General features: G+C 29.1%; 1 protein-coding gene across 2 annotated transcripts in view; it reads right to left on the bottom strand.

The window, feature by feature from the left end:
* The window catches only part of LOC132949634 (gamma-aminobutyric acid type B receptor subunit 2), a 297,294-nt gene that overhangs the window by 151,310 nt on the left and 130,500 nt on the right, over window positions 1–15,484 (bottom strand). For both annotated transcript variants that reach the window (XM_061020617.1, XM_061020616.1), the window contains one exon: window positions 1,325–1,584. In XM_061020617.1, coding sequence (XP_060876600.1) covers window positions 1,325–1,576 — 252 coding nt within the window. In that variant the 5' untranslated portion in view covers window positions 1,577–1,584. The remainder of the gene's footprint in view (window positions 1–1,324; window positions 1,585–15,484) is intronic.

Below are 15,484 nucleotides of genomic sequence, written 5' to 3'. Positions count from 1 at the left end.
CGAGGATCCTGAGGTGGTAAGAAGATGGAACTTCAAATATAATAAATATATGTATATTAAGCTTTGTCGGAGTTATTAGTTATATCAAAATATTCAGCGACACAATAAACGACGTTATAGAAGAATATAAGATGTAATGTTTGTACATTTTAGTACTGAATACAAAATATCAAGATAAAACGTGACAACAACTCGAAGTTAAGTAATTGATAACTGGTGAATTATTTCATCTACCTGGTACTTATCATAGCCATTATACAACGGAATAACTGTTATAATAGTATGTTGTTACATGGTGCTAATTGTTGTAGCTACTGTCAATTATAAAGAATTAAATGCTTATGACCTAAGAGCCAAAAGATGTTTTGTATAGAATTTTTATCCAACAATCAACTTTTCTATCTTGTTGAAAATTAATAATAGTTAATCAACCTATATAATATTGAAACAATTTAAATTTACTTGGATATTAGTGAGAATTGATTAATATTTATTTCAGCATAAATAGCGTTGCTCTATTAAAATACAATTATGTTTCAAAACATAATTTTTAATTAAAATTTAAAACTATTAAGTATTTACTTATTATAAGGAAAAAATCTCTATTGGAAATAGTTTTATACATTTTATTTATTTTTTATCCACGGTAACGAACCGTTCCCATAACCCATCAAAAATTTCCGAGAACGATCCCGTGTTCTTGTAAATATCCAGACACTCTTGAAAACGATTCTGTTCCGATAACCTTCCAGAAATTCCTGAGAACGATCCTGGTCCCGTAATTCTCCAGTGCCAACCTTACTCTGACCTTTTTTTCTGTATTTAATCATTGATACGACCTCGAGGTCTTCGTAATGCTTATCACAGCTCACAAGTGGGTAGTAGGGAGATCATGTGGTATATTTATTTATTTATGTACATATCACTATATGCATGATACTACCGAGTGGGACCTAGTTGGAAACCGGATGACGCAATCGGACGACAGCGCGGGGAAATGGTGATCGTGTAAAATCCACACAAAGTTTTTGTACTTTGCTATGAATCGAACCGATGACTGTGTGAGTCGCAGTCAACTGCGTTACCACTGCGGCATTCCGGCCCCACTCTAACCATATAATGACAGTTTTGTCATACTGGCGTAGTATGTTACACTGTACTATGTCATAGAATGTTCGATACATGCAGCTCCCTGTAATGGATTTGTATTCAAATAGAAAATAATCGAAAATATTAATAAATATATACACAAAATAGTTTGTGCACGATAAGTGTATAAAATATCAGCAACGCGATAAAGCAATTAATAGTCGTCGGCGCTCACCTGGGTGTCATTCCACCAAACGTGTAACCGGTAGTTGCGTAACAGCGTTGGGTTCTCGTTGATGTGGTCGACGGCCAGTTTGACGGCCGGCATGACGCCACGGCCGACACGGCCCTCGGGTATGCTGCCGGATACGCGGCCACCAAACGGGAAGAACCCCGCTATGTAGACGTCGTGTCGCTTGTTCGGCGTGGGCCGTTGACCGACGGCGGCGGCCGCACACCACGCCATCAGCAGCAACCACGACCTCATCCTAAATCCTGCAACAGGAGAAAACAAAGTTCACCGTAAATACACACAGTAATAACCAATCAACTAAGTCGCTTGGCACTTGATGGACTTTGTAATAACATAACGTGCAGGTAATAACATGCGTTATACAAATATCTCAGTTCTATATTATAATTAATGTACATAATATTATTACTATTTAGTATGCCATGTTATTATAATATGTATTATAAATGTATAACGGACTGCAGTGTAAACAAATGTATAAATTATTACAATAATGCACGGAATTGATTATAGACACAATAATTTTGAAAAAAACAGTTGTGAATAAAATGTACTTAATTTATTCGGAATAATAGTTTTAAATTAAAAGAAAAAACCATTTTTTTTTTGGGACTTATAACATATAACTCATAAACGAATAAGCAACGGGGAGTTGAAGAGGTAGCGTGAAAATATAAAATCTTATATGAAATCTTGTAAATAAAAAAATATCAAATATCAAAAAGTTTATAACATACGAGACAATATAAAACAAATGTTGATTCAATTATCTGCAACCTTTTGATGTTCAAAGTACACATAAACCGAATAATACAAAAGTGAAACCACCAAAATAAAAAAAAAACAAATGAATATGATAAAATCAAATAAGTTAGATATATAGGAATCTAATACGTTTTATGATTTCGGTATTATATTGTTTCATTTTATTTTTTAAATATTTTAGAAAAGAGAAAATAAAATATATGACGCACACTGTGCAGGTACCTTGTACACATATGTATTTTATAACAAAATATAGGGTTTTGGGAATTTCCATTGACTACCTACGGTTTTAAATGTTTCTGGTTTATACATCTAGTTAATTTCAGTGTTGAGTAATAAATAATGGATAACTTCATATTGTTGAAGGAAAACTCATCAGATTTGCATTTCTGATGACCGTAAATAATAATTATTTAGCGGCAACCCAATGGTGTGACGTCACCATAATTATGCACTTTGTAGTTTGTAGCCACCATGTCGCACTACTACTTTTATATTCAAGCAAAGTTTAACTCACTTCAATAAATTATTACACTATAACTATTAATTACTAAATAAAACAATATTTAGTACCTCATTTCCGATACCTACCACATAAGTAAGTATATTATGTGCATGCAATTACAATTCTTTTTGTTTTAATTGATTTAATAATACGAAATAGAATATTACATTTTTATATATAAATTGTATAATATAAAAATATTAATAAAAATGTTATAAAAAAAATACCTATAAGGGCGCACAGCTTCTAATATTTTTCATTTTATTTATTCAATTCGTGATTTTTATTAAATTTGAGTCCGTTGTACCTACCTCTGCATTTTGTGCATTATATGTTTGTATATTATACTAACGTAAAAATGTCTCAGCAGTGTGTTCAATATATATTACATAACATGACAAATTGTTATGGAATATTACATTATTCGACAAAAAGCTCAACTGACTGAAAAGTTATGATAAGTTATATAATAATATATAATACCTTTGCAATTATGTTACCTCTTCATTTTACGCTTTCTCAAGTTAGATGAAACTAACAAAATTGAAAACAAATTATGAATACAACTTCCATATGAACTGTATTAATAAAACCTTCATTTTTATGAATGGAAACTAATTTATCCACTCGCCCTCATTGGCTGGTTGGCTGATGTATAAAATTTTTTTACATGATCGGAATTATTTTATATTTTTAAACGAAAATAAATAAATATAGTTCCATTTAAGTATTTTTTGGCGTATAATATTGCATTTATTTATCATATTAAGGGCCAGTTGTACCGTCTACGGTTACACTTCAATTATGCTTTCAGCTGATAACAGATTTTAGAACCGGGCAAATTCGGCCAATTAAACTTCGGTTAACTTTAATCGGATATGGTACAACTGGCCCTAAATCCGTAAAGCCAGACTTTGATAACCACTGTTTAGTTTTGAATGCTCTATCGTTGGCGTGCCAAGTTATAATAATATGACAACGACTGGATTTCATACTTGACAACTGACAAGTGGGTAGGATGCAGTAGCAGGTATTCTGTAAGCACATCTCTTTGCACACGAGGCGCCGTCTGTAGTCGCTAAATCGTCTTAACCAGGTCATTTCGGTGAAGTGTATATATTTGGGGTCTAGTGGTCTGACGTTTGAATTCAATCGATTCATTGAAAAATCACTGTCGAAGATAGACAGTTAGGTCAGCAGAAACATGACGTGTATATCGGGTATTCAGCGGTCAAGCGTTGGAGCTGAAAACACTCCGAGGGAAAATAGGCTAGAGTAAAACTATGGTTATAAGAGTGATTACGATTCCAAAATAAGCTTAGCCAAAAAAGGTTTAAAATTATTAATAGTAGCTATAATTTATTGTAAACACAATTGTATAAAAAAATGTAGTACCGGCGAAGTTGTGAATAATCGTAATTATTATTGGGTTAGGTGAACGATGTGTTTTAAATAAAACTGTATAAATAAATGATTTTTTATTAAAAAGTACTTTTTAAAAATTTAATTAAAATATTGTGCCATAAAATAAAAAAAACTGTTGCCGTGATTACTTAATCTTTGACATTTCATTCATTCATTGTAAAGTACTACGATATATTTAGATAGGTGTATAATTATTATTTTTATTGTTATTAAAAAGTTGTTCTTACTAAATCATCTAAATATAGTGTATACTAATTACTAATTTCACCTTATTGTTTTACTTCCTCAACATTATATTATTTTATGGGGGACGGAGTGACCGAGCGGACTAAGGCGTCGGCTGCGACGCAGTCGACCCGAGTTCGATTCCTCGGCCACGGGCGGCATTTTTCTTCGGACAAGTCACGGTGTCCGGAGAACAAGTGCCGCCATCCCCCACCCGGGCATGACAGATACCTACGGGTGCCCATTTGAAAATCTGCCAAAACTACACACACGTGTTTACCAACCAACAGATAAAAATAAAACAAACAGCTAATGGCCATAGTTGCTGGGCTTCATGACCAATTAAAAAAAAAAATTATTATTTTATTTTAAAATATTTAAATTATGGTTTAAATAAATATCATGATAATTATAATAATAATTGTTCCGCTGATTCGACTATCAATAATGTCATGAGATCATAATTTTTATTAAAACGCATAATACATTTGTTTGGGAACAATGGATTACAACAGCATGATGAAAAAGAAAAAACACGTCGAAAGTGTGTATTGAAAATAATATCCAAGTAATTATACTCATTGATTTAGGTGTACCTCACGATATCTTTATCTCCATAATTAGATTCAGATACCATAACCCATTAATTATTATATCTTCAAACATGTGACTCATCCAAACTCTTAATAATTATTATATTATTAATTTTTATTACTCTTAGCGGGGATGCCGAGCAATTTACATCCACTACAAGTATAATATAAGTGTATACATATTATAACTATTAATATTATTTTTTTTTTTAATACTTTTTTTTAATATTAATAATCGTGTTTGATGGAATTTTTTTTCAAACAAGAATTCTACTATTTTAAAATTAAAATGTTCCGTTTGTATTTTTGAAACTACTAAAAAATTAAACTTAACTTATATTTTAATTAAATGTTATTCATTGTAATTCCTACAATATGTCAATATCATAAGAATGGTTGTTATTAATATAATATTCAAGTAATGTCAGATAACCACCTTTTTAATTTTTAATTCTGTAGTGAATACGAGTTTCTTAAGAAATGCGATACCTTCGACCGTAAAACAAATACAAATCTCTGTTGATTCCCTGGTGCAATTGTACAGATTTTGTTTAAGTAATGATTATACGCATGACCAGCCGTTAGTATTGTGTACTAACTCTTAACTCTAAAAAATAACGTAGATTGTTTTTATTCATTACTTATGTATTACAGTATTGTTGTTTCATATTTAAATAATAAAACATAGTCGCTCTAAAAAAACAGTCTTGTGCTATATAATATCTAGTAATGTACAATTATTATTTATACTCATTCAAAAGATATGCAACGGTTTTTTTTATTTTTTTCTTAATAGAAGTGGATGCGAATTTCATAATAAGAGTTTTGCACAATAGTTTACAGACAATATTTTATTTAAAATAACGTAAAACAAGATAGCACGCACATTAAAATAAACGTTTTTATTCTAGATCTCGTTTATAACAGTTTACATTTCATCAACAAATCTAAATATAATGGTTTTTTCTTTTTACTTTAAATAGTTATATCTGCCTACTTATAAATAAATTGTACGTCTAAAATTAGATCAGTTATGCACATCAAAGTTTAAAAGAATGTATAAATTGTTTCCAAATTTTAAATAAAATGAATAGGTGGTTATTTAAGAACATCTTGTTAATAAGATTTTAACAATTAAGTGAGAGAATTATATCTTATGGTTCACAACAATATATTAACATATTATTCGTTGACATCAACAAATTATATGTAGAAACTGGAAATTTATTCATTAATTTGACGAGTTGTTTAAAAATGATAGCTGGACTTGAATAATTTTCTAACAGAGGTCAACATTTTAGCCTTGTACAAGTTTTGTTATTTTCAAAATAAACCACAGTAAAATTGATAAAAGTTAAGGGTTGTAAGTACTATGAAGTATGTAAAACAAAGTATGTTTATTATTATTATTTTTTTTTTTTAACACTTATATTAACCGAGACAATGATAAAAGGTCCATCGTTAAATGAATCACTACCACCTATGCAATAATAATATAACGTGATAAATATTATACGTGTCATAGTATACTGATAATAGTATTATATCAATGACACTTCTCTAAGATTTCGCATTGGTCACAACTAATATCACTCATAATATTATGACGTACCTTCATGTATATAATATACATATACGCAGGCTCTAAAATTGTGTGTAGACGTGTAGTACAAAAAGTGAAGCGTGTACTACAAAACTTGAAAGTTTATGGCAAAATATAATAAAGTTTTTTTAGTATTATCACCACCTATTAATTTTGTATAGTATCTTTAATCATGGTTGTATCTATTCATAGATATTCATTAGATTTTCATTTCATCTATTCAAATTTCAATAATCAGTTAGGTAGGTTACTTGTTGAAAACCAAATTAGTTTATACAAGTTTAAAAACTCGGTTATATAATCAATTTTCCACTTATGGACCTAGAATAGTTATTTAATGAAGATCAAACATATAGGTACAATAGAAAAAAAAACATAATTATGTTTCTGAAAATCGTTCTTTCGCTGCAACACGTCATGAAACAGTTGAACATATCTTATCATACTTCAATTATCGTTTAAATACCTCAAGGCTCAAATTGGTCCATATTGAAACCATTGGCTAAATTGAGTTATTTAGTTATTGATGACGAGTTAAAAAACGCTTGCCAAGTCAAGGATCAGCATGTTAACTTTCTTGATTTTTAATTTTTAGAAATTAATTAATTGATATCACACCCAAGCGGTATAACAATTTGAATCCAGAAAAATGTCAGTGTGAAATCATTTTCATTTTCATTTAGTGAGACAGATCTCCGAAACCGGAGAGCGGATTTCATTGTTTGGGGACTTGTTAGATTCACATTGGTTAGGAGAAGAGCATTGAAGATTTTCAAAACTTTATCTTAAATAGTTAATTCACTACAGAACATTAAAACAAATTTTATTGGGCGTTTTTTGATGTTTTTCAGCTTTACAGCTTTGTAGTGAACTAACGATTGGAGATAAAGTTCTGTAAATCTTCATTGCACTTCTCCTAGCCAATGTGAATCTACCAAGACCCCAAACAACAAAATCCGTCCTCCAGTTTCGGAAATCTACCTCGCTAAATGAAAATCTAGCGAAAAATAACTTTTTTTTATTTGTGAAAAATTAAATAATTTTTTTTTTAAATTTTTATTCCACATTTAGTATCTTCTTGATAATCCCTTTTTAATGAGTTATCAACCAACTTTCTAGCTATCATAGTTTACGAGAAAAGTTAAAAAATAGATAATTTAGGACTGTTCACGCCGACGTTTTTATGAATTCAAGTGGTTATACCGCTTGAGTGTGATATCAAATCTCTCTCATTAATATTTTATATTATAGCTAGCTAAATTACCCACCCACTTATTATGACTGAGTTACATATTTATTATTTTCCTAATTAACACAAATTCTTAAAGTTTTCAAAATGCAGACTTTTTTCATTTCAATTACCATACTTACTTGATTAAAAATCAAGAAAGTAAAATCTAGTTGACATTGGAATCTAGTGGCATTGAGACTCAAAAATATACAAAATATACAAAATCAAACAATTTTAGAAATGCTTTTAAAAACATTATTGAAAAATACAGCACGGGAGTCACTCAGTGTTTCAATGGTTAGAATACTTACTTTATAAACAATAGTAATAGTTCAAGTTTAAAATGTTTTATGAATAAATTAAATAGCTATATGATTAATATATATTTTATTTTAATTACAAGCTCGTATAATTTCTGCAAAACCTTTAATTTTTAATTTTCATTATAAAGTTTTTAATTTAAAACAAATAAATGTCTTAAAATAATTAAGTAGGAATGTACCTACCTAGGTAAAAAAAAATATGCGTTTAAAATACATTATTTATTGAAATTACAAATAGCGTAGTATTGGTTTATATACTTGCTTGATAAAGAAAATCAATTTTTCAGAATGGTCTTTATTATCTGTGTACAATTAATATAGTGTGTAGAACGAAAAATTGAACATTTTAGGGCCTGCCTATACGCTAGAAGAATGAGAGAGAGAGAGAGAGAGAGAGAGAGAGAGAGAGAGAGAGAGAAGGAGAGAGAGAGAGAAAGTTTATTATATTATAATGTTTCGAAAACGACCCGCGTATTATTTATTATTATTATTATTATAAATATCGCTTTACGAGCATTATAAAGATGAACTTGGCCTATAATATTGCAACAATATGTATAACGTGTATGGCGTGATACCATAATGAGATTTTGGAAATCGTGACCGAGCGCGCGCGGTTTTAATTGACTGGCACAGCGAGCATTTCGTCGACGCAAACAAGAGGCTTAAAGAGGCGCCCCGCTCGCTTCGTCTGCAAGCGGATTACGCACATTGAAACACAGCGACTATCATGTGTCTATACATACAATATATGTAGGTAGGTATATGATATTATAATCCTGTCGGTAGCATTTATGCATATCATATAATAATAGTAATACAGCCGGTGGCGTTTGAAAAGTGCGGTTTGCTGCACCGGCATAGACGTCTTAGTCAACGTGCCGAACATCGTATTATTATGATAACATTATGCCGTTGATACCATTGTACCACTAGATCTTCTTTGGAAATCGTTGATTATGCTGTTCGATCATTACGATTAATCTACAGCGTACACGAAATATGTTCAAAGCTCCACCCGATATTGTAATAATACACCTATATGAGGTACGAATATCCTCTTGCCTACCATAATAGGCTTACAAGTATACTACTGTGGATTAATTTTGAAAAAATTAAAAAGATAGCTAAATTGGTTATGGAATACTATTTAAAATGAATGTAATCGTACTATATGCGAAGCGATGGACATATAATATCTAATAATCATCTCTGCACTTCTGTGTGTACGTTTTATTTTTGCAGTCATTAATTTCTATTCACTAAATTAATTCATAAATGGACGGAATGAATACAAACACGTTTATTTACTTAGAAATTATTGCGAATATGTTTTTTTTTTCCACATATATGAATCAATTTTACCGACCGTGTAGTGTATATAGATAATAATATGTACAAGGCACATTGCACACGCCCTATAATTATACTATTTAACAAAATGTATTAATTAAAGTGTATTATTAAACTAACTGTACTGTTAGTTAAATACGTAATAACGTTTGAACAATATACGAGTATACTTGACAGGATACTATGATATTATTTAACGCGATTAAATAATTATAAAGCATAACATTTTAGTAAAATAAATATGGAATGTACAATAACATACAGAAAAGTAAAATAAAAAAACGTATTCTGCCTAACGATATGATACCATTTATTAATGCACTTGCTATTATGCTATATACTGAAGTAACAAACGGAAAAAATTGAATAGGATACAGATACCGTGGGTGGTATCTATATTGGACACACCTGTTTCGCTCCACCATACCTCATCGTAAGACAATAATGTAGGACATAGGTACAGTACTCACTCGTTAACACGAACCCGGTTAACACGAATTGAATAATGTAAACTGTTTTCCGGTCCCTATTATATATGGTTAAACATAGGATTTTTTTGGTTTCCATGGTTTACACGGGTTTTTTGGTCACCCCGACGAATCTCAAACAAATTTTGGGAACCATACTGTTGTTTGGTTGGTTAATATACGAATAGAAGACACTCATTTTCTATTTTCGTTGTATAACATATATTATATGATTTTATCTTTCGAAATTACAGCTACCTACCTACTCACGCAGTTATATGAACATTGTATAAACATTAAACAAGTATATTACATTATTACAATAATATTTTGTATTTTCGTTTTAATGTATATGATTTAATCTTTTGATATTATAGCTAAGCAATTAGTACAACAAAGATATTTTTCCATATATTAATATTATCGATGTTAACCACTCTCATTCAATTGCTCAGTCAATCATTTTTAAGTTTATTTTATTAGTGATTTGTTGTGTAAAATGTATGTGCCAACCGAAAAAAATTTGGAAAAAAGCAAATAGGTAAAAAAAAAATCATAATATACAAACATAATATACAAAAAAATAACGGCACGAAAGTATTAATTAATTAATTTTCTTATTTATTTATTTTTTATTTGTTAGAGATTCTTTAATGAAAGTCAGCAAAAAAATTTTAATTTGTAAAACCAACTCAGAAACTATAAATTAAATCTTTTCAACCTATATAAATTAACAATGCATTTATACAGATATCAAAGTCAACTAGGTACTGATGAGTTTTTATTAGCCAATTTAGTTTATAAACTTGAAAACATACATTTTTAATAAATAAATGATTTTATTTTAGTATCTATAGTTTTATTACTGGTTTGAAACGTTTATTGCACAACCTCTTTGATGACCAATGGCGAATGAAGCTATAAATAAAACAATCTTGTAAATATTTATTCATCTAATCCATTTCCCCTCAATACCCCGATGCCCCATCATGCAAAGGTACATAGTAAATATAATGAAAATTATATAATTAAAAAGCTTGACGTTCACATTCTTAACATACGTCATATTATATTCAGTTAATAAATTAGGTATACGTTTGTTTAAATAACGATGGTATTTTTAATGAATAAAAACTACCTATGAAAGTTTTTTTTTTAAAGTTTATAACTTAGAAAAATCATTCTTGGTACAATTATATTTTTAAAAAAAAATTGCATTGTTATTAAAAATAAACATATACCTAGTTATGATAAAACAATTAAATATTTTAAAAAATATATTAAATACAATATTTAGTTAGGTTGCTATCTAAAATATTATTATAATTCATTACGAATCAAAGTATGTATAAGATTCATATAATAGCTGTAAGTGCTGTATTGGGAAAACGGTGTTTCAATTAATTAATATTTTTGTGACCCGTTAATTGAACAATCAGCCCATTATTTTATACAAAAGCATTAATTAATGGTAACATTAGTTTGGTAATCAATTATTTTACATCCTCACCAAGTTTCGCACTCATAATTTTTTTAATAATATAAAAACAATCGCTTTGACATTTAACATAGGTATTTAATACAACTTGTACAAATGGTGAAATGCGTCGTGAAACTATCATTCATAAAAATAAATTCCAACTAACATAATATTATTCCTCTAAATTGAGAATTAATTATTACGAAGTAAATTAAATCGTAAGATATGACTTTGAATTTATTATAAATTAGAAAAAAAGTTATGGTAATAATGATATATTTTCCCTTCTGAAATATTTTTCTAGAAACAACATAAGCGGAATATTAAAAAAAATCAAATCTTCTATACCAAACTTGAAACCACCATGAAATGATTATTACAGGGTTATATTTTCATAAACAGACATACTGTACACATATTATACAAATATATTATTCCACTTGGGTTTGTAAATCATTCATTTTTTAACTATTTAACAACAAAGAATAATTGTATTGGTTTTAGAGCGGAACGATGACTGTATTGATTTTATACGATGATGTGTGTTTTTTTGTGTTTATCTTCAACTTTTTGGGCAATAAAAATGCTCCTATTTTGGATTTCAGCAGTTCAGCATTTTTTCTGATAGGAAAGTTAATTTAGTTGTTAGATTAAAAAGGTCAAAATTCCCAGTAGTTTTTCCCGACCACGCATTAAGGAAAAACAGAGATTTTTACACTAAATTGATTTGGTTGTAGGCAACTCTAATAAAATATCAAATAAATAGCTTTTATTGCTTTCATTGAGAAAATTTATTTCAAGAAAACGGATTTAGTTAAAAATTAAATTTTATGTACAGACAACAATAATTTATGAGCCTTTTTTGTTGTACGACCACTCGGCACTGTACAACTAAACAACGAAACTTTGTTAGAAACATGAGACTATACTTAGATAACATAATTTAAAATAAATCCAGTAGGTACAGTAAAAGGTAACTGTGGTCAAGTCAAAACTATTGTAGTTAAAATATTCGAAATAATATAACAATCATAAGATGGTGTTATAGTGTAATAAATTAAAAATATTAAAAATTATGAATGTTTGGCTTACCGTGGTAATAGTTACATTATGTTTTTCAGGAATAAATAAAAATAATAATATTTAGGTATGAAATTAATAATACATTGTAAATATTTATATAGCATCACGCAGAAACATCAATTGTACTTCTATTATAATTCAATAGTAAGTATATAGTATACAGTAGCCCACGAATGTTTTGGCTTATGTGCATGTGGAAAAATATTAATGATTTGTTTTCAGGCGGTTATTATTTTAATCCGCGCAGTTAATATTCAGACATTCAGTTTATACATAAAATAATTAAATATTACGCTAAGAATTTATTATATATGGTTTTTTTTTTTATTTTATAGTGCTTTATTATTGTACATGCATATTCCATATACAAATGTATAAACGATGTAAAAACGGGATATCAATAATAATTGTTATGTGTTTTACAAATCAATTATTTTTAAGCCAGTATGATAAATTCTTTAAGGATAATAATACAAAAAAAAACTTGATAGATACTAAAGTATTTCATATTTTAAGCTAACAATGATTGTGTAGTCATAAATTTATTTTGTGTAATTCAACTCAAAATAACATTTTTTTGGAGTTGTATTTTTTTCACTTGATGAGTTTAAATTCAATTTCAAATATAGTGCCAAAAATAACCATTTGGAGTTCATGGACGAAAATAATGTAAAACTAACAACAATAATAAATCAAATAGAATAGTACAAAAAACAACTATATTCAAAATGGTGCATCTACAATGTACATTTTAAAACAATGGTTCTACTCAATTTACATATTTTGTTCAAATTTTATTTTGAACATATAATATGTCTACAAATGTTTTCAGTATCGAACTGATTTTACTTTTATTTAACAAAGAAAACTCTCTTTTTTAAATCTTAACAAATTTGAACTTCGAAATTTTAAAAAAAATGTTTTGAAGTATAGTCCCGTCATCCTAGTGCGAAGCTAATTGCTAAACATATAGCAATATATACAAGGTGTAATAGAAATACTTGACAAAAAAAAAAAATTAATACTTTAACGGTTGTTAAAAATTTTGAAATGTGTATGGTTAATAAATAGTTTAAGAAATATACTCAAGTCAAGAAATTCTCAAAAATAATATTTTGAAAAATGTTCTAAATTAATTTACTCAAAAATATATTGATATTTAAAAAAATTCTTAAAATAAACTATTTGACATAGATAAATTTTATAATCAAAATTATTCTTATAATCAGGTTTAAAAATTGGCTATTTCGAATTTTTCCAAAAAAAATTTAATTAAATTTAACATTGTTTATTTTCAGTATTAAAAAATAAAAATGATTTTTTTATATTATTCATTTAGCGTAAGTGACTATAAATTATAAATATAAAAAAAATGTAAAATATTGATTTAAACAAAATTTATTTTATCTGACAGGTCTTCTTGTACACTCTGTAAGTCTATTTAAAAAAAAAAACTGAACATTTTTATAATTTTTAATAAATCATCCCGTTTACAGTGCATAATATTATGAAATATTATAAGTTCCATTTTTGTCATCCATACCGAGGATTTTCCTGCGAGTACAGGAAATAATGTGGTTGGAGTATGTGACAGCGTCTATACCAGCGCCACACCACCTACTAAAAAGGTTTTTCCATCGACTATTTTCGTATATAGATATATTAATTATTACTTGAGGCTTGATTCGTCCACCCTTCACATCTGTCCTTGTCCTCACACGGCTAATGTTTGGGAGCCCCTACGCATGAATTCTCATTTTCCAGCTTTTTCTTGATGTATAATATATCCTAGCATGTAATAGCTGCGTTTATTTTATTATTTTATGTTTTTACAGTTATTTAAAAAAAAAATTACCGATTTTAAATTAGTTTTTTACACATACCTACACCTAAATACGCCAGGCGCAGTATCATATCCCCCACAGTTAGAGTGCCCTTATCGGTCATATTTTTCACAAAGCGTGGTACACGGATACCGAAATCCCGTTAACTGGAGTACACTCAAACCAAAATACATAGAACTCTGTATTTTATATTATTTTTATTTCTTCTTGTTAAATGTCCGGTTATGTAGCGCAAGTAAATAGTAATCACGCATATTAATGCAATAGTATAATAATAATATTAATTTTTTTTTTAAATGTAATTTTTTTATCATGATAAATTAATATATAAATAGTAAATACACAATATGAAAATAATAGACCTCCCAATGGAGATATTTCGTCATGAAATATTAGTTATATTAAATGTATAACTATGATAATGATGTTTATTTTTTTTATACCACCATGACACCACCGTCATTAAGAATCTGGGTGTACAACTGGTCCTTGGGGAACCTCTGTCTATATTTTTTCAGCAGTAAAATTAGTGGTTCTCTAAAGCAAAATACATTTTTCTACTAACCTATGCACCTGATGTATTATGGTGGAATGGCTATTGTTAAAGCCAAATTATTGCAAATTAAGTAACATTATGTAACATATTGCGTCGACTTTAATTGGTAAAATACGTTTTAATAAGAATTTTTTAATTATTTTGGAAATAATGGGAAGATACTGATTGGCTTATATGGAAAAGGGACGCCTGGTGACATTACATGTATTAATATAAGAATATAATATGGTAGAGTATTTAACTTCAAGCCCGGCAACTATGGCCATTGGCTGTTTTTGTAGGGGGGGGGGGGGGTTGAAACCCGTTTTTTAGGTTTGGCATAATTTCAAATTGGGCACCCGTAGGTTTCTGCTATGCCCAGGCGGACACCGTGACTGCCCGAAGAAAAATGCCGCCCGTGGTCGGGTACGAACCGGCGTCGGTGGGCGTTGGCTCGGCTACTCTGTCTCCCGATTGGGAAATTATTCATGTTAGAAATATCACAAAAAAAAAATAATATATTCTTCTCAATGCACGATTTGACATTATTCTTCGGTAGGTACTTACTTTATAGCGCGTGCACTTGTGAACGTCGACGACAAACATTATCGCGCCGTAACGTAATTTTCTATTGGTCGAAAGGTGTTTTATGTACGTATCTAAAATATTCTCAGTGCAAGTAATGTGCTCCTATTTCGGTAGTTTTTGAC

Source organism: Metopolophium dirhodum, chromosome 7 (assembly GCF_019925205.1).
Source record: "Metopolophium dirhodum isolate CAU chromosome 7, ASM1992520v1, whole genome shotgun sequence".
NCBI classification, from domain to species: domain Eukaryota; kingdom Metazoa; phylum Arthropoda; class Insecta; order Hemiptera; family Aphididae; genus Metopolophium; species Metopolophium dirhodum.
This window is presented reverse-complemented; position numbering and strand designations above follow the sequence as displayed.